General features: G+C 41.2%; 1 protein-coding gene across 7 annotated transcripts in view; it reads right to left on the minus strand.

Annotated features, from left to right (window-relative positions):
• Positions 1 to 21216, minus strand: part of DCDC1 (doublecortin domain containing 1) — a 250032-nt gene that overhangs the window by 49694 nt on the left and 179122 nt on the right. For all 7 annotated transcript variants that reach the window (XR_014218616.1, XM_082218872.1, XM_082218870.1 and 4 more), the window contains exons 20-21: positions 3881 to 4004; positions 2402 to 2583 (exon numbers count right to left, since the gene is read on the minus strand). Coding sequence is in view for 6 of the 7 variants with exons in the window: in XM_082218872.1 (XP_082074998.1) it covers positions 2402 to 2583; positions 3881 to 4004 (306 nt within the window). In the remaining variant the exon portion in view is untranslated. The remainder of the gene's footprint in view (positions 1 to 2401; positions 2584 to 3880; positions 4005 to 21216) is intronic.

Here is a 21216-nt window from a genome sequence, read left to right on the forward strand (position 1 = left end):
CTACACACTCCATTCTTAATCCAGTGTGATGTAGACAGACAGAAACCTGTTGCTAATATGGGTACATATCCAATAAGGATACAAGTAATGTGTAAGATTGTGATTCAACACTCAGATCTTCCCTACTTGATCAGAGCAACTGCAGACAAGTTTCTTCAGTAATCCTGGCGATGCATTTGTGTATGTACAGTGGTACCTCGGGTTACATACGCTTCAGGTTACAGACTCCACTAACCCAGAAATAGTACCTCGGGTTAAGAACTTTGCTTCAGGATGAGAACAGAAATCGTGCTCTGGCAGCGCAGCGGCAGCAGGAGGCCCCATTAGCTAAAGTGGTACCTCAGGTTAAGAACAGCTTCAAGTTAAGAACGGACCTCCAGAACGAATTAAGTACTTAACCTGAGGTACCACTGTATGTTTGTATGTATGTATGTATGTATGTATGTATGTATATTATGCCCTTACACAAAACATTAGGGTGATATACAACTATATAAAAACATTTAAAACTATATGACACAGTCATTAAAAGGGTTACATTATTAAAGTGGCAGGACCATGGCAAGAGGATAATATTCACCCTACCTACTTCCAGATTGCTCCTCTCTTCCCATTTGAAGCAAAGTCCAAGTTCTGTGTACGCCTTGCTGTGTGTGTGTCAGGCTGATGGCCACATGAGGCAGTTGATTGCCACAGAGGCCTGAACTGGACCCAAGGCATCTTCAGTGTAGATGCTGAAACCGCCTGGCACAACTGTCCTGGGTTCTTCTAACACCATGTTTGGAGATCATTTTGGCCAGCTTGGCTGAGGCGGCTGTTGGGCAGTAGAGCTGATAGTACACCAACAGCATCCCTAGCTTGTCTCTTTGTCCTAGCGCCAGATTTAGACCCTCACGTTCTGTTCCAAGGAGAGGTTTCCCGGTGATGGAGCGTGAACTCCTGTGGACCACAGCAACTCCCTCAACCCACCCCTCCAGTCTGGCTTGGCATTGCACCAAATGCTTAGTTGGGCAGAGATGGGTTATGTCTGGCTCTCCTTGCTCCCTCACCCAGGTCTGCCTGCTCATTCACAACTAAATCATGCATTATCATTTAACAATATCACCACCAGACCTTTAGGCACAGAGGTAGAGCACCCAGTGTATCAAGCATAGATTGAGGCTTGGTGAGGGGGACAGGATGTAAGCACCTGTAATCCTCTCTTTGGCATTCCCTCCTTCAGCTGTGCCTGTTCCTCTCCTCAATCATAGAGATAGGCTTGCCAGGCACCTTCTGCCTGAAATCTACTCACTTGAAGATGGTCACAGGTGCTCAGGCAAACAAAGAACCCAGTCACAGACCTATTATTGCCAGTACACACTAAAAGGGCACCTCACAGCAATCACTCTCCAGCTGAACTTCTTTCACAGGCATTTTCCATCCCATCTTCCACCTGGGACACTGCAAACATAAAACGTCCCTTCCTCCCACCCAAGGAATGCCAACTCCCAGGGTCCCAATGGTCTGCTATGTAAGGCCAAACAGCACATCTAAGTCACATATAGCAATACAATGCAAACAATGCTCCGAGGAGGAGTAAAAAGGGTGGCACCCTCACCTCCAGTCTACCTCCAATGGGACAATTCCCTTTGGTGTGTTCCTCCAGGGTCACCCAAAGGGGCTGTCCTGTTGATGGCTCCACTCCTAAATGCAAACTGCTCTCCTTTGATTGCGGAAGGGGCTGGCAATTAGCCAATGAGCAGGACAACTCCAGATATTAAAAAACCAAGCTTGCTCTTCCCAACTAGATGGGGGAAATAAAATAGAAACCCAACTGGCTTGCCAGTGGATAAAAAAGGGAATGGGTAAGCAATAGGGAGTCAGGTGCTTAGACTCTCTCCTCTCTTTCCAGCAATCACTCACTCACCAGGAGCCACAGAAGATCTCAACAGCATCCTCCTATATGATAATTCCATAGCATCTCCAAAGAAACAGGTGGGTGGGCCTTATGAGCTTATCCATGCTATCAAGTAGTGAGCTTGCAAGCTTGTTGTGATAACGTACTAGTTGTAGTGGAAATGTGGCTGCCAAAATCTGCACAACTGCAGCTGTTAAAAAAGTGCCAGAATTTTTATGATGGCCTCGTAGCCAGTCTCCAAGTGGAGATAACAGTTCAGACCGCTGATGCATTCACATGAGCATGGCCCAGCGGCTTCATGCACTTTGAAATGTAACCACAGGGAGCCAAGTCAGTGTTCAGAGTGGGTTTTCTTTACCACCACAAAGTAAAATAGATGGCTACTTCTGGAGGTTGGCAACTTTTCAAGTATAAAGTTGAAAGCAGTAATAGATTTGGAAATTACAAATTAAAAAAACTTTACTGTGCTGATTAGATTATGAAAATTAGCTATCATTTTCTTACTGTTTTTTAGCCACAGTTGTACAGTCGGGTCCAAGAACAAAGATGGCTTTGCTTTTGTCCTGTTCTCCATTTTTCAAAACTCTGAGTCTCAGAGGCATATAGCTGTCTGACTTCTTACCAGTAGGTTTCTTCAAGGGAGGGCTGTTTGGAATCAGCAAGCCTTCAATGGGCCAGTCAAAAGCCTTTCAAAACATAAACAAAGCGTTTATTCCATTTATAAGAATTGCAATGATATATATAAAAGCTAAGAGTGACCAAATAACTTCACACATACAGTATGTATGCCAATTCAGAATCTCCACATTGCAGCGCTAGGGAGTGGACTGACACTATGAGAATAAGGACTTGCTGGAGGCTGTTTATTTTAATTTTAAAGTATATAAGCTGGTCTTCAATCAATGGTTGAAGGATTGAGATAGGAAGTAGGGAACTGAGGGATCAGTTAGATCGTAGGGAATCATTTTATGGAACACTGAAGGAAATCTTCACCCTAAACCATCTTATGGTACAATCCAAATCCTGAATCCACTGGGCTGGTTGTTTGCATCTATCTGTCTTGGGAGACAGTAAAGGAGTTTTCCTTTGGAGGTGAAGTCAAACTGTTGGAAGGTTACAGCGCCTGCTGTGACTGTAGAGACAGATATGGGAGAAACATGTTTTGTTGCAGCATCTGGTTGTGCTTGCAGATGCACCATGGAGTTTCTTTTGAGTTAGGATACAGCACATTCTCCCAGCCCCTGCTCTGATGGAAGGGTGCCCAATCCAGTGGAAATCAATCAATCCAGCATTATTTACCTCAAAAGGGGGGGGCGGGAAAGAGATGGGTGGGGCATAGGTCAGGCTACTGAGAGCTTATAGCCACTACTGTGTGATTGGGCACAAGAGAATTGCTCTGCCCATTGCACTGGCTTGATTAGATACTCCTAAATGCACTGCAACCTTAATATTTAGAAGGGAATATTTTTTGTACATTCAAATTTGCTTAGACAGTTTAGTCAGTTGAGAACAAGAAAAAATACTGTGCATGTGCTAACCATAAGCATTTACATCAGACCATGAATGTATGTAACAAATTAGTAGCAAAAGAAATGTTTAAGCATTGGTTTCCTGACATATGGAACTAAGCAGAGAAATCAGCAAAATGACACTTGTTAAAGTGAATTTAATGAAAAGAATTACGCACAATGGTGCGTATATTCTGGACAATCAGAAAAATAAGAGTTTGCTGGGGAGGAGAAAGGAGAGGGTTAGGTGTGAGGATTGATCAAATTCATGCCTAGTGAAACTCTCTGGATTGTGATCTTAGTAATTATATACGTCATTTCTAATATGCAATGAACATCGTAAATGTTTTTCACACTATTAGTGTGTATCTGCAAGTGTATATTTTAAATGTCAGCATAAAGATATTCCTTTTAAGTGTACTCAAATAGCTATGCACATATCTGCACATGTGTGGGTTGCACTTTACCAAATTACCTGGTTTAGTTCTCCATTTGGAAGCACAGGCCACATATAGGTCAACTTATTCCACAAAGGATTGTCCACTTTTGACTGTTTCCACTGACCAGGCTTACTTGTTCCTCCATGTTTAATGGCCCACCTGTAATGGAACAAAAGGAGTCTATTTTCTTATCTGAAGTATCAGCAATGGTCTTCTAAACAAATACATTTCTGACTGGAAGCAATTATTGAGCAGGTAAATTATAGCTCCTTTGATTGGATTCTCTTAGATCTAGGACATTCCCAAGTTGATGTCATATTATCCAGGTTTGAGCCTGACATATATATATAGAGAGAGGGAGAGAGGTTTTTTCCCCTCCCTCTGTTGGCTTTCATCTTCGTTACTCCTGCTTAGTTAATTTAATAGATACTGATTTGATTGTTTTTCTATTTTAGTCTTTTACAATGGATTTGGATTTTATTGCTAGTTGCTTCTTTTGATTCAGAAAGGCAGGATACATGAAATCCCAGTCCAGCTACATTTGGTCCATAACTATGAACGAGCTGGAATGAAACTGAAGGAAGTCTTGGGTTCCTTGGCTCCCTGTTCCTCCTGTTGTTCCTCTATGCAGCTGGAAGGCATACCTATTGTCAGCATTCAGTTTCACTTCCACAAAATCTTAGTTTTTCAAATAAATAAATAAAACAGGTTAGTTTTTTTAAAAAAGCCACTTTCACAGCCCATTGCTTGAAGTTGTCTTGTTTGAATTATATGATCAAGGAATGAAGCAGTTAGAAGGTTTCCTGAAAATGTACTGATTTTAGAGATGGGTGGCATGGCAGCAAAGTCACCATATGTATGACCATAGGTAAAGGGACCGCTGACCATTAGGTCCAGTCGTGACCGACTCTGGGGTTGCGGTGCTCATCTCGCTTTATTGGCCGAGGGAGCCGGCGTACAGCTTCCAGGTCATGTGGCCAGCATGACTAAGCCGCTTCTGGTGAACCAGAGCAGCACATGGAAACACCATTTACCTTCCCGTCGGAGCGGTACTTATTTTTCTACTTGCACTTTGACGTGCTTTCAAACTGCTAGGTTGGCAGGAGCAGGGACCGAGCAACGGGAGCTCACCCCATCGCGGGGATTCGAACCGCCGACCTTCTGATCGGCAAATCCTAGGCTCTGTGGTTTAACCCACAGCGCCACCTGCGTCCCTAGATATGACCATACTTAGTGCCATTTCTCATTTCTCTTGATCATGCAGCTACACACAACACACACACACACACCATTCCTCCTCTTCCTCTCTCTCTGCCAAATGAGAGGAATGCTGTTGCTTTCATGTCCTTATCAGCTTCCTTCAGGCATATCACTGGCCACCATCGCATGGAGACAAGTGACTTGCCCTAAGCCACAGACTGAATACAAGGCAGAGGTGGGGTATGAGACCCAACCACTCTTTTGATATTGGATTCGCTGCTGTAATGCAATGCACATTTCACAAACAAAACAATTTAATTTCCAAGCCAGAGCATTGCAAATTGATTCTCCTTGAATTAGTTTACCATCAATTCATTACCTCTCAGATCACACTCCAATTAACTCCTCTTCAATTAATCCCCAAAGGACTAATTTCTCCTCTGCCCTCCCAAAAAGAAGGTCGTTGAAACACACACACACACACACACACACACACACACACACTTCATACCCAACAAATGCAGCCCTATCCTCTTCTCTGCCTGTCTCTTAATAAAGAGGTGTGGTGGGAGGAAACTACAGGGAATAACCCTGTCTGTGCTTTATAGTGACACAGAAATAGAAGCACCTACACAAAGCAGAGGCTCAGTATATAGCATCTTGATTTTAAAGTGCTGGGTCTCTTCTCTTCCACCCCCCACCCATGGCAGATGTCAGTGCAAAGCACACTGCCTAGCTTTAGTTCCTTTTATTTTAAAGATAAAGACAACTATTTTCTTTGCTTATAGAACTGTGGGAAGGGAGGGGGGTCACTGCCATCCTGTTGAACAAAAGACTCTTGGGGATCCAGTTGCACATCAGGAGACTTGTGGGAATTCTGCTAGGTCTTGGGCACTATTGTTGACGAACATTTGCAGCGCGCACCACATGGCTTTTCCTGAAAGAGCGATTAAGCTGCCAGGCTTCAACGCAGTATGAGTTTTAATAACTAAGTTCAAGCCCCCTGAAAACTGTGTTTTATAAATGAAAAGCTGACAATCTGTGAGCTGCATTGGCATAGGTAACAATATAATGACTGTATAAGTGCCTAAAATGAAATCTGCCCTTAGTGGCACATTCTCTTCTTTTTCGGTTTCTGCCTGTGTTTTCAAATAGCATCTGTAATTTAAACCCAACATTTCTCGTTTGCAGCCACTAGGTGGAAACAGCGATTCGTGGAAGTAGAGTTGAGAGGCATTTCTTTTGAAAAGCTGCATCACATTTAATTCTACTTAATGTTATTTTATTTCTTTTTTTATTTCAGACAGCCCTAACATAATTGCTTTCCCCCCCCAGATGTCTCACGAAGAAGTAAAATAGAACTCCTTGTGCCCCAGATAGCTGTCAAATCTCTCTTTTTCAAGCATGCGTGCAAAGGACAAGGCAAGGCTAAAAACAAAGTGACATACTTTTTGACCCCATAATCAATAGGTATGCTATGACTCTCTGTGATTATAAAGAAGCAAAGGAAACACTAGCTATATAGTTTCATCTGAAGTTATCTGGACTGCTGTGATTTTGACTGTTTTCTATCCCTTGTTTATATTTTGCAATGTTTTACTGACTGCTCTGATCTCCCTGGTGCAGTAAAGTGGGATATATATTTGATTTTAAATAAATAAATATTACCCAACATTTTACCACTTCTGACTAAATATGGACAAATCTCAGTGCTTATTGTATGCTGTTGAACTTTGTAAGTAAATTGTGGAGGGGCATTCTAATTATAGTACAATCCCATGCATGTACTTTACAGTAAGTCCCACTGTGTTCAGTGGGTCTTGCTCTCAGGACAGTTTGCATAGGAATGATGCCTTACAGTGGTGCCCCGCAAGACGAATGCCTCGCAAGACGGAAAACTCGCTAGACGAAAGAGTTTTCCGTTTTGGAGGTGCTTCGCAAAACAAATTTCCTATGGGCTTGCTTCGCAAGACGACAATGTCTTGCGAGTTCCTGCTGGGTTCCCCCCCCCCTTTTTCTAAGCCGCTAAGCCGCTTATCAGCTGATCCGATCAACAGGTAAGCCGCTAAAAGCCGCTAATAGCGCTAATCCGCTAATCCGTCAATGGGCTTGCTTCACAAGACGAATAAACCGCTAGACGAAGAGAATCACAGAACGGATTATTTTCGTCTTGCGAGGCACCACTGTATTTCTATTTCCGCTTAATTGTTTGCGGCAATCTACGCAATTATGCAAAAATGGGGCCACAAAGGGTGTTCACTATGAACTGCCCTAAACTTTCACGAGCATTAAGGGCTGCTAACTCATGAGTAGAAATTATTATACTTAAATATGAGTCCCTGCTGAATAATTATAACTTTATCAGAAAAGCAAAGAAATCTGTAAGGGTAAATTTACTAAGATCCTGAAGGATTGCAATATTTCAAATCATGACAATTAGAGCTATATTAGAGTATATTTATTTCTGCTTTTAACTGTATTTTTAATGTAATGGAAACTAAGGTGTTGGTTTGCTATAGCCTGCCCATAATGTATATATCACAGCTGGGCCACAAAGCATGTTAGCAAAAGGCAGACTACTCAATCGCATTAAAGAATTCTACAAAAATCAGAAGCAATTTGTCCATCCAGGAAGTGTGGAAATCACAGAAGGACCCAGTATAGATTGCATGCCACCCTTCCGATCTAATAACATATTTTTATTTTACAATATTGTTGTATGAAGTGAGCAATTACCCTTCAGTCATTGGGAAGGAGGTTAATCACTCACTGACTGGAATGGCTCTATATATTCTGAGATGCTGCAGCCTCAACTGTGGGTTGCTCTTGGAAAACGATGTTATATATCGGAGAACAACTTACAAATGATATGGAAGGGACAACAGAAATATTGTGGTCTTCTCAATATTGCTTCATAGGACATATAACTCCATAGCTGTGAAAATGCATTTCTCTAGAATTTTCTAATCTTGCAAACCCTTACCCACAAAGCTTAGTAGTCCTTCCTCCCACTTGCTAAGGGTTCAGCTAGGAGTGGGAAAAGGGCCCACAGCCACCCAATGCCCAAAATACAACTCTTAAGTAGTAGAAATGATGGAACTGACCCTGACTGAAAACTGAGAGGAAAGAAACAGGGTTGCAATTTATGTTATCTTCAAGCTGAAGAACAATTAAACAACAGACAGCCTGGGCAACTGTGGGAAAGGGAAAGTTTCAGAGGAAAGGCAGCTTGGCACAGAAACATAGGATTGTAGAATTGGAAGGGACCCTGAGTGTCATCTTGTCTAACCCCCCTGCAATGCAAGAATTCTGCCCACAGCCATCCCTGGGTGGACTCAAACCACCAACCTTCTGGTTAACAGCCAGACACACTGACCCATTGCACCATGATGAGTGTAGGTAGGAAAACAGGTAGCGGTTCAAAAAAACAGGAGGATGTCACAATGCAGTCTTGTGCACGGGCAGCTAGGGTTTGGGGCAAGTTGTTTAGAGCTACAACACAGAAACAGGTGGCACAAGGTGGGGGCTTGTTTCTTGTGTCATTTGGCCCTTTCTTCAGCACCTTCAGCTTCCCTTGTAGCCCCTGAGCAGCTTCTTTGTCCTTTCTGCCAACTCGGCGGCATGAAACAAACACCCTTCCACACTTGGGTTCAATTGCCATGATGCTTCAAAGGAAATCTCAGTGTATAATGCCTTAGTGAAGACATTTTCTCTCTCTCCTTTTGTCAAAACATTCAAACAAGGGAAGGCCTGTGTTTCAGTACAAGCTTTGCATGCAGAAGGTCTCAGCATGTTCAGCGGGTAGTATTGGGAGAAACCTCTGCTGAAGCCCTGGAGGGCTGCTTCCAGTCAGTGTAGACAAGACCAAAGTAGAAGGCAGGTTTCTATGTTTCTAAAGTACTATTTTTTCTTCCCATTTTCTAAAGGAGTTGTGGTTTGTAGATTGAATTCAACAAACAAGAGACAAAAGAGTTAAAGGAATGGAGCTTTTTTAAAACTTAAAATTAAAGCTGACCTTTTCTATCTTCTATCAAGTAACAATTACATTGTCTTAAATCTCATAATGAAATAAAATGAAGTGCAATATGTAATCTGAGCATGATATTCTACGTAATAATTACCTTGGTGAACACCAGCCCAAATCAGCATGCTTCTAATAAACAGGTAGGGGGGGAATAGCAGATTTGCATACTATTACTGACAAGGACAAATAATGTTTTTCTCAGACATTTTCTTCAAGAATATTGTGGCCCATTTGCATTATTTATCTTTGGTAGAAATAGACTACCATTATCAAAGCAGGACCTGCCCCCTTCCTCTCTTCAGTTCTTTGAATCCTGCCCCTCTTACCAGCACTATACCAGACCTCTGTTAGATTTTTTAAAAAGCTGCTACAACAGACTGTATCTCCACTGCACAGGTATTTCCTCTGTGGACTATCTTTTAGCAACAATGTGTAGTACTACTAATACTCAGTAAAAAAAAATGTAAAAAATTTGGTGATGGTACTTACATCTTGAGAACTTGTAAAATGTTTCTCCTACCCTGCTCTCCATATTCCTGTGCCCTCTCCTTCATTTCATACGCTCCAACATTTATCTGATGAAAACAGGGACGTCCCATTCCATAATGGTAATTTTAATATTTATAGACATCTTACTGGGTTGCCCCAGCCACTCTGGGCAGCTTTCAACATATATAAAAACATAATGAAACATGAAACATGAAAAAAAAACTTCCCTATACCAGATTGTCTTCAGACAGGTCAGGGATTGGATAACTCCATACTCTCCGACATGCATCCAATGAAAATAGAGACATCCTAAGAAAAAGTGGGACATTCCAGGATCAAATCAGAAACTGGGATGGCTTCTCTAAATCAGGGATGTCTCTGGAAAATAAGGACACTTGGAGGGCCTGTCATTCTCTGTTGAGTTTATGATGACCTTTTAATTATAAAGTTGATAATAAAAATAAAAACACAATAAAAATGGAATTGTTTAACATTTTATAAATGATGTTTATTAAATTTGAGTTTCAAAGACTTTAAAAATTAAGACTGGTGCCAGTCCCTTTCACAAAATGGCTACTGTGGGATGTGTTGCATAGCAAAAAAATGTCTGCTGTAGGGGTGTGGCCTAGCACAAAATCAGAAAGAGCAGAATCATTGGTGCTTGCACTTGCTTTCCCTTCCTCAGGTTTATCAAGGAAAATCAACACTATGTCCTGCTGGTCCTGTTTGTAGCAATCACACCAAAATGATTTTTCCATATACTTATAATGATAGTTTTCTTATCTAATAACAGCAGGGTATCAGGGAAAGTATACAATAGGGCCATCCCCATGCTGTCTCTCGCATGCGAAGAACCCATGCAAACATTCACAATACATATACAGACACACATGCATCTCCCTGTCTCTCTCATTCACTCATTCACCTCAAATACGTACAATCACACATTTATGTATCCCTCCCCCCCACCACATTTATACATACCTCCCCCTTTTTCTCTCTCTCATACAAAACACCTAAGAACCTAAGAATCAAGCCAGTGGTCCGTCTAGTCCAGCATCCTGTTCTCACTGTGCCCAAATAGATGCCTTGGGGAAGCCTGCAAACAGGACATATACACCACACATTTTGTCGTTTAGTCGTTTAGTCGTGTCCGACTCTTTGTGACCCCATGGACCACACATAGATATCTCCTTCTCTGTCCAAGTGCAACTCTCCCCTCCCCTCACAATACATACATTGTTTTCTCTCACATGCAGATAGACAACATATAGATCTCTTCCTCCCTCCTGGCATGCCTGAGCATGTGGGGATACCCCACACGCTGCTCCTTCTTTCCCTCCCCAAACTATTTTTTAAAAGCAAGCCCTAGCACAGGATTGTCCTAGCAGAACTCCCAGCTTGGTTTTTGCCACATATTTTAATGTGTCCTTCTCATTTGTTTGTGGGGAGGTTAGGGTGATATTTCATTGATTTGTTTAGGTTCGTCCTACTTGTGGTTGACATGCTAAGCCAAACCATGACTTGCATGTTTGCAATAAGACCTGTTTTGGTTTAGCATTGGGTATGAACAAGGGCAATGGGGGCACTTCTTTCCAACCCTGAACTTTCCAACGTCAGAGCTGTGACAGGGCTGCCTTAGTCAAACTCTATACCCTACCAATTCACCAAGCCATATCAAAGTTCCATGAAATGTGAGTGCGTGTTCGATTTGGCCTTATCTTGAACCCAATGGGATTCACTTTCTTCCCTCTGTCTTTTTTGAGCTTGAGAGATTAGACATCTTCAGTGGAGTGGAGTCTATCCAAACCAAATCACAACCAAATATACAAAACTATGCAAACATTGCCAGGGTCTCTAAAACATATAAAATACAGCCAAGCAGTTATATGCTGTAGTCTTGGAAATATATACATTTACATAAGTTTTTGTCATACTTAGGCAAAGGCAGTTTGACATGGAGAATCATAAAGGAAGATCCTCTCAGGTGGCTGATTGACTTTAAGAAATAAAAGTGAGTAAACTAAAACCGGTATTTTTTGCACCAACACTCACTTTTTTCCTCCTAGAAAGTAAGGGGAAATGTCTGTGCGTGTTATGGAGGAAATGCCTATGGGTGGCATGCCTACGGATTTTCCTCCTCTAAAAACTACGTGCGTGTTATGGTCGGGTGCGTGTTATAGAGCGAAAAATACGGTAATTTACATATTTATGTTACTTCATAGATGGTAACAGTACATACTAAAGTAACAGAACAAAGTAATAGCCGCATATATTTTTTTCTTTTGGTAAGCAAGCGGGTAGCATTTTGTCACACACAAATTCTGCAGACACACAAGTCCTGCAGATCTGAAATTCTCTCGCTTGCTGTCAGTCTGCCATTCTCAATAAGGAAGTGAAGACCTAGGCATGTCATGCACATTAGGTGAAGCTAACAGCCTCCGGGGACAGGTGCTTCCCACACAGTTTAAAGAAATACTAAACTAGCCGAACAAATGAATATTAGTCACTGTTCTTCCGCATGCAGTCCGAACTGGGATGCAATTCTGATGTTTTCTTAAGAATAATGAAACTGAGCACCATATTAGACACATTGCTTCCTTATGGGTGTATAACTGTTATTTTAACTATGTTTCTAAAGAAGTAAACACCTCAGAGGTTTTAAAATATGTTACTGAAAATAAGAAGACCTATTTATTTATTTTTAGTTTGCCCCACGTTTTTAGGCAGTACAGCAGAGATAGATGATAGATAGATAGATAGATAGATAGATAGATAGATAGATAGATAGATAGATAGATATAGATAGAAAGATAGAAAGAAAGAAAGAAAGAAAGAAAGAAAGAAAGAAAGAAAGCATTTCCCCTCAAAAAAGCATCATACAGGATTATAGAGATACTGGCTCGGTGCTGATATAGTACATACTTGGGATGTAGAAAGTCTCCAGGAAGTGCTGATACCCTGGAGAGCTACTGCCAATTCAATGTAGTCCATACAGAGCTAAATGAACCAATGATCTGACTTGGTATAAGGTAGCTTCCTGTGTTCCTAAAGCCCTTCTAAGTTAGGAATTTAGGAACTTATAATCCAGGTCCAGCAGTGAGTCACAGTCAAAGTAAAGTAGTGAGGGGCACCATGTCAAAATTACCTGGCAATCAGTGTACAAGATCCAAGCAAGTCACTATAGGAAAGGCAAAATCTCCCACAGCCCCTCTACTTGCATTCAGGTATACAAGTCTCCTATCTCATTTGCAGTTTCTCCCTATGACTGGAATGAAGATTAAAGGTACTTTCATTAAAGGTAATTTTAGAAGTTTTTTTGCTGGATTTTTTCATCTGCATTTAACATCACACCAATCTTTGGGTAGCATATTCAAATGTAAATCATATTCCACTTAGAAATACTGTCTTGGTGCAGGAAATAAAATGTTTCCTAGCGGAGGTGAATGATAGATAGATAGATAGATAGATAGATAGATAGATATAGATATAGATGATATAGATATAGATATAGATATAGAGATATAGATATAGAGATATATAGATATAGAGATAGATGATAGATAGATAGATAGTTTGTTACTATACCGTCCTTCATCCAAAGATCACAGGGCAGTTCAACATAAAAATGCAAAATGAGAAAACAAAATTCATTTTTAAAAGCCAATAATCCCCCTCACACAAACACATTTTAAAAGCCACAGAACCTTTAATCATCCTGGTTACAGAGAAAGGATTTTGCTTGGTGCCTACGGATATATAGTGATGATGCCAGGCAAGCCTCCCTGGGGAGAACATTCTACAAGTGGGGAGCCACCACAGAAAAGACCCATTCTCATGTTGCCACTCATCCCACTTAACCAAAGGTGTTTCCTTTGAGCTCAGTTTTGCTTTTTGCAAAACCAAACCAAACCAAACCTTTGCAGTGCTTTTTTATGATCACATTGTCAGAGCACCACCAAGCTTTTCCCCCCTGCAGGGTGGGAGGCTGGTTTGAGGCTGGGGAAAGAACTACATTGTGGGAAAGAACTACATGTATATGTTTTGGATAACAGAGAATTATTTCTTAAACAGAACATCCTAAATGATGTAGAGAGGATAATCTGAATACAAGGTAGCAAAATGATTTAAGATATATTAGCAGAGTCACTATCGCTAAAACTAGCGACAGCACTGATAAGACACCAAAGTGAACATTTACATTCTGAGTACCATGTTCAATAAGGAGATCGACATATGGAGGAGATTCAAAGGAGTTAAACCACAAAACTGAATGAAGAAAGTAGCTTCAGTATAGATAAAAGATGACAGAGCCTATTTAAATGTTTGAATCCTTACATGGAGTCTGCTTCACATTATTCTACACGGTAGCAGTAACACGTAAAGAAGCCCTAAAGGGGGACACAGTTAGTTCTAAATGTTTAAAAGGGATGCCAAAAAACAGAGAAGGAATAGTTGTTCACACAATCCACTAAATTGAACCCCAGGAGAAAGTAGGATTTAGGTCATTATTTTAAATGCACAGCTTCTGAGGCATAAAGCAGTTAAATAAATGTGCAAAGCTGGGAGAGATGTATGTTCCAGAGCCTTTCGTAAGCACACGGTTTTTATAATGGGTGAGAAGATTCAGAACCTGTACACATCAAATGATGTCCCAGTTGGCTTTTGGATTTCACCATATTAACAAGGAAAGCTTTCTTATTACAGTAACAGGAGAAGTTGCCCAAAAGTTGCCCGTGAGAACTAAACAAGGTTTTTTTTTGGGGGGGGGGAGGGGTTTACGTACTATACATTCCAATTCAGACACTAGAATCTACATCTAGGATAGCAGCCCTTCCTGGTAAGAAAGATCAGCTTTTGACCTTACCAGTTAGAGTAGGAGACCACATCTGCAATGAGAAACAAACAACGGGTTGTATCCAGCAAAGTCATTGTGTGAGCAAGATGATTTCCTCTTGCACAAGAGAATTCACCATCCTTTTCCCTGCCCCAGGCACCCCTGTATCCCCTAACTCTGCTTTGGGGGTTCCCCCAACTTTATGAAGCATATTTTGAAGGTGTGAGTTACATACAGGGGGAAGAGAGGGAAAGGAAGTTATTTATTTATTTTTTTAATAATTTATTTATATGAGTTTTTATAACAGCATTAAATAACAATAGAACAAAGAGCAGTCATACAATTTATATAAGTATCAACTACATATTTCATTGGTCCAATCATGTAGAAGAATAAAATTAAAGTGCCATCTATGCTATAAATAAGTTATAAGATCATTAAAAAAAATAAATATAGTATACATTTTAATCCCAGATCTTTCTGTAATATTCTCTATGTTAAGTATGGACTCCAGCTGAGTTCTCTCTAGGGTAATCATGAGATAAAGCTAAACCAGTGTTTATGAAATATTATCTAGTATTTCTGTTTTCCTCTTTCCAGTCTGCTTTGTCAGTTTTTCCATTAGGCTATGGACCATACCTACAGTAGCTGTACCACTCATTCATCATGCTCAAGCTTGTAATTATCCAGTGTTCTGCAGTTTCAATTCTTGTTGCCAGAATAAAGGAAGTCAACAGGTTCCTTCCATGCACATCAGATTCTTCTCCATCAAATATAATCGGGAGCAGCTTCAAGGGATTACGTGGTACTAGCTGGCTTGTTATTAGGCCAACTAAAGTGCCCAGAAATCCTGGGCCACTGGCAGGGACTAGCAGGGCTCCAAAGAGTGTGTGGCAGAGGCTCAGGAGAGGGAACCATTGATTTATGGGGTGTCACACCACCCACAAAGCAGGACCCAGGAGAAGGAGGAGAGTCAGGGCAGCCAAAGCAGAGGAAGGCAAGGAGGATGTGACAGAGGAAGAAGTGACAATCCAGTGAGGGATAGGTCAGTTGGTTGATTCCTTACCTTTCCCTGCTCCACTGTCTCCTAGAACCAGGAGGGACTCAAAAAGGGAAAAGCAGTGACAACTTCTGTGCAGGACAAGTCTCAGGTTGCAGGCATGCAACCCATTAGAGGAGGGGATATAAGCTGGTTGAGGGGAGGGGCACCACTGTTGCTGCAGCTGAGCCATAGGGCCGAGACCTGTGGACAGTTGCCTAGAGGCTAGAGGTGTGTGTGTGCATACCCATGCACACCCATTCAGAGCACCGTGGAAGGTGCTGTTAGTGTTTCACTTGCCAATAAAGAGTTAACTGTCAGACATGTGCCTTCCTTATCTGGGCTGAGCTGTGACAGCCACTGGGAAGTCCACCACATGTGGTAGAAGGTACCCGACCCCACACATTGTATCCAGCATAGAGGACAGGTAGTTTTTTGTGATTCTGCTAAGTGCGTAGGGAAGCCATGGATCAGTTTGAAAGAGTTCTCCTTCAACCTGGCTGATACTGAACAAAATGGCGCCCTGCCCCACCCTCCACTCGATTTAGCTGAATCAATAGTTATGTTTAGGGCATGTTTCCAGGTTTATTTAAGACTGTCCAAGAACTACAATGTACAATGATTTAGTTTGATTCACCCAATTGTAAATAAGAACTTTCCTTACTTTCTCAGAAGTTACAGAGGCTAGTTTGTGTATCTGAAATATAGAAAGAACCATCTTCAGAGTTCCCTTTAGAAGAAAGTACCACTGGAAAAGTGGACAAAGCATATTTGGTACTTGTAGAATGACTCCAAAATACAAAATAACTGCTACTCTTTGAGCTTGTGTTCTGTTTTCTGAGCCTCTTATCTTTATGCTGGATCCCTGACAATTAGGTGGGGATGCAAACTAGATCTGCACCCCAATATTCTAGCCAGAGAGATCCAAATGAAGCTGGTAGTGGATCAAGTTCTGTTTTCTAGTGTCTAGGGAAAGTATCACAGCAAGTTGAGTATAAGAAATATTTTTCTAACCCCATCCTTTATGAACTTGGATGTCTCTGGTTTTGAAGAAGTGAGATCTCCACCTGAAGGTAATGTTATTGTTATTCCTCACAATGCCAAGGTATCCAGGACAAGACAGACTGGTGAAAAGCTATTCATGTTAGCTCATAAAGGATAGTAAAGGTAAAGGTAAAGGGACCCCTGACCATTAGGTCCAGTCGTGACCGACTCTGGGGTTGCGGCGCTCATCTCGCTTTATTGGCCACAGGAGCCGGCGTACAGCTTTCGGGTCATGTGGCCAGCATGACTAAGCTGCTTCTGGCGAACCAGAAGCCGTTTACCTTCCCTACTTGCACTTTGACATGCTTTTGAACTGCTAGGTTGGCAGGAGCAGGGACCAAGCAACGGGAGCTCACCCCGTTGCGGGGATTCGAACCACCAACCTTCTGATCAGCAAGGCCTAGGCTCTGTGATAGTAGCACTCCATAAATTATGAGTTGCTGCTACAGTTATCCCAATTTATACCAAGGACAAATATGCATAAAACCCTATTTTTCCTGGTATTCAGATCACTACCTCAACTTACAGGAACTGAAAATCAAAATTGCCACTTGTTAACTGACAGAACTCTCAATCCTTAATCTTGCTAGCAGAAGTAATTTGGATGAAGGGACAGAAACTATTTTTTTTTTTAATGAGGTGGCCACTACAATTCTAAAGAGGGTCATAGATTTTGAGATGCAAGCTTTTCAGAATCAGTGGAACACTGGGAAATCTGTTTCAAATATACATCTGTGTGATAGGGATAAGATTTCCAGTCTGAGATATTTTAATAAAATCATTAATGCTTATAAAGCTGCTTTGCAGCATACTGACTCGCCTCAAAAATATATTTATTTAACAGGAGCCAAACAAAATGATATCTGTGGGTGTATGTGTAAAATTTAGACCCTGAGAGAATTAAATAAAATTAGTAACCTACCTTTTATATTTTTATTACATGGATCTAAAAGATAAGAAGTTGCTGGAAAATTAACAGGAACATTCTTTTGTTTCATTTTATACAGCACTGGAGCCTTCAGAATTAATTGCAGCCTTCTAATAAACACAATGATGTAATGACGTATTTAACATTACTGGTTTTTGTCTGATTCCAAATAAATTGCAGATTTTTTTTGGTGTGATACTAAAACAATTACCATTTTGAAAAAGGATAATTAATCTGGAATTTTTTCACATTAGATCATATGTCTCTAAAGAGGGCCCGCAGATTTGATAGTCTTCAGCTGCTGTGTATTTATTTTTCATTTTTTTCCTAGTGATGTACCGCCCCATCAGTGCTGACATTTAAATGAGTGAGTATTCAACACAAATGTGATCATTTGTACAGCACCCAATGCAGCCCCATACTGTGATGATTGCTTCTTGGAGCCATCTATGGGTTCTCGAATAGAGGGGAAAAGCCAGGCAAAATTTTATCAATTTACATTTTTCTGTGATTAATTTTTATGCAAATAAGGGCCCGACCGTGCTCCCATCTCACCTGAATCATGCGGATCATCAAAGACAAATTGAGCATCACTTATTTAAAAAATAGGCTTTAAACTACTCTACAGCTGTGTTGGAAAATGCTAAGAGCAGGGCATGAACTTTTCTAATGTAACAGGGATAGATAAGAAAATGCCTCTTTCTGCTTTTTGTTACCCGCAGTCTCACAAATGTAAATCATAACAAAATCCTAAAAAATCTCTTTGGTTTGTAGCTTCTATCTCTTTGTAAATATTTGGCAGCCAAAAAAACAAACAAAAAACAGTGGGAGGAGATTTCTGCCCAATACTTAAATCAGAAGGTTCTGCATACAAACAAAATAGTCTAACTACTGGTGATACTAAAACTGTATATCTGGAAAATGTTATTTTATCATATGTATAAAGAAGAAGAATTTGGTTCCGTTATTAGAAAAATGTGCTCTATGCAAACATAAAATTGTATTGAATTAACCACATATATGCATAAACTACGGTATATGTATTATATCATTTTTTAAAATAGAATTTAGTAGTGTGCATCTAAAAATACAATCAATTAGTGTTTCCTTCTGAATGGAAATAATGAGAAAAAGCCCGCCTACACAGCTGTACATCCCACTCTTAAGCGCATGTTCTTGTAAGCAAGCTGTATTTATGTCTTTAGGTGAATTACATATGCAGATTAAAGAAACAAGTTCTGAGAACTTTGCATTCTTCAAGAATGGAAACTAAGATGAAATATTTCCTTTTAAAAAATTAGTTCACCCCTTACCAACCAGAAGATGATGCAAAAATCTAAAGTAGGTCCCTTAATGGTCAGTGTAAAAAAACTTGCTAATTAGAGGTGTGCAGTGAACTTAGGGATTCTTGAATAATTCATTTTTTGCAGATTCCTGTTCAAGATGACTTGAGCTGCACCTCTCAGACTAAATTTAAATGTAGAAAAATCCACATTTGAATAAGACTCTTGTAAGAAAAATGATTTAAGAAATATCTCGAAACAGTTTTCTTTGTAGGTATGTTGAGAAAAAAAAGGCTTAAATATGTATTAGAATATGCATTTAAATAGCATTCTGGGAGGATTTAAAAAATGCAGGTTAAAGTGGGAATGGAATGGAATGCTGGGTAAAACATGTCCAAGTAAAATTGACCAGAAATAAACAAGTTAGCCAATTTCTCACTAAAATGCTGATTTAAACTTTGACAGAACCATTTCCTGTTCCCGGGGAGATGTCGTTGCGGGCTGGGAGCAAGCCCTCCCCACACGAACAGGGCGGGATTGCCCCTGCGCCATTGAATGGTCCTCAGCCACATCACCCTTAGGCCGTCTAATTTTAAACTGCCCACGACTGAGGACTTGCCCCTGTTTTTCTCCCTGCTTGGCCATTTCTCCTGCCCTCCCTCCCTTAGGTTAGGCTCTTTTATTTCTTGAACTTGCTATGGACCTCAGTTGGTCGCCTTGGTTGTCCAGGGGACCTGGTAGGAATTTTTCCACTTGGCAAATTGGAACCGGACATTTGGTTTTTCACCTACCTCATAGCAAATTGTCACAACTTTGTAAGGTTTGGCGGTTAGGCATTGGAATATTAGGTTGAAGGTGAGGGGAGGTAGTGGCCATCACCTACCCCTCCTAATTCAAGGGTATTCCGTTAAAGGAATCTGGGGGGCGTGGTCTCCGTCCGAAGCCCCAGACAGGGGGGCTAGGGCAATGGCACGCCCCCTAGCTGTAACCCTGGGGGAGTTCCTAGTTGATGTGCATTAGCAGGGCTCTCCCTACTGGTGGTTAACCCTTCCAAGATTCCTGCAGACAGGCAGGAGTCAGATATAGCCGTGTGGTTTCCAATGCCTAAGCCAATACCACTCACATTCTGTAACCAGCATAGTTGTGGCTTTTTTCACCCATTAACCTAAAATACTGTTTCATGTGTCTTTATTCCACTCCCTGGGAAGGTTTGGGACCTTGCCACACAATTAGCTCTGAAGTCAAATAAGTAAGCAGACCTACCTTATTTGAACCCAGGACTGAAAGCCATAGTGTTTATTTACATGCCATCAAAGGCTATTATGGTTTATGCTGTTAACATTGATTGATTGATTGATTGATTGATTGAATTCATACACTGCCCTATACCATGCGAGTGATCAGTTACTCAAGGTGTAATGCGGTTCCACCTAGTCTTATCAAGCTTCAGACTGAACTGCTTCCAGAATGCACACTGCCACCTACCTACTTGAAGATCCATATTCTGGACTGTTCACATGTCCAGTACTCATTTATTTACCAGCCTGCCAGCCTTCAGAGTGGTTTCAGGCCGCAGTCTTAGGCACTTTGCTTGGAAGGGTGTTTTAGTTAAACCAAGTATGTGTGCTTACAGATGCAGCTTTACACCTCAAGCTGAAACCCACCGCCCAAAGACTCACAGAACAAACGAGTCTTCATCATCTTCACCACCACCACCACCACCATCATCAGTAGTTATAGGAGTACAGTGGTACCTTGGTTTATGAACTTTATCCGTTCCAAAAGTCCGTTCTTAAACCAAAAAGCGTTCTAAAACCAAGGTGTGTTTTCCCATGGCAGCGGGGGACTCAGTTTACAAATGGAACACACTCGACAGAAAGCGAAACATGTTCTGCTCCCAAGGCAAAGTTCACAAACCAAAACACCTACATCCGGGTTTGCAGCGTTCTTAATCCAAGTTGTTCATAAACTAAGTTGTTCTTAAACCAAGGTACCACTGTACAGGTTACAGATGCTTTAGGTTACAGACGCTTCAGGTTACAGACTCCGCTAACCCAGAAATAGTACCTCAGGATGACAACAGAAATTGTGCGGTGGTGGCGCGGCGGCAATGGGAGGCCCCATTAGCTAAAGTGGTACCTCAGGTTAAGAACAGTTTCAGGTTAAGAATGGACCTCCAGAACGAATTAAGTTCTTAACCTGAGGTACCACTGTAGTAGTAATTTTCATACCCTTTATTTTAGGAGCTCACTGTCACCTCCATGGTTTTCCTCCTTCCCATTGTTATACTCACAACAACCCTGTGAGGTAGGTTGCACAGAGTGACAATAAGAGCTGTTTGACAGTGAAGCAGACTCCCTCAGAAGGTGGTAGAATCTCTGTCCTTGAAGCGTTTTAAGCAGAGGTTGGATGGCCATCTGTCATGGATGAATTAGTTGAGTCCTGGCATTGCAGAGGGTTAGAATCATAGAATCATAGAGTTGGAATAGACCACAAGGGCCATCGAGTCCAACCCCCTGCCAAGCAG

Source organism: Podarcis vaucheri, assembly GCF_965113315.1.
Source record: "Podarcis vaucheri genome assembly, chromosome: 1".
Taxonomy (NCBI): domain Eukaryota; kingdom Metazoa; phylum Chordata; class Lepidosauria; order Squamata; family Lacertidae; genus Podarcis; species Podarcis vaucheri.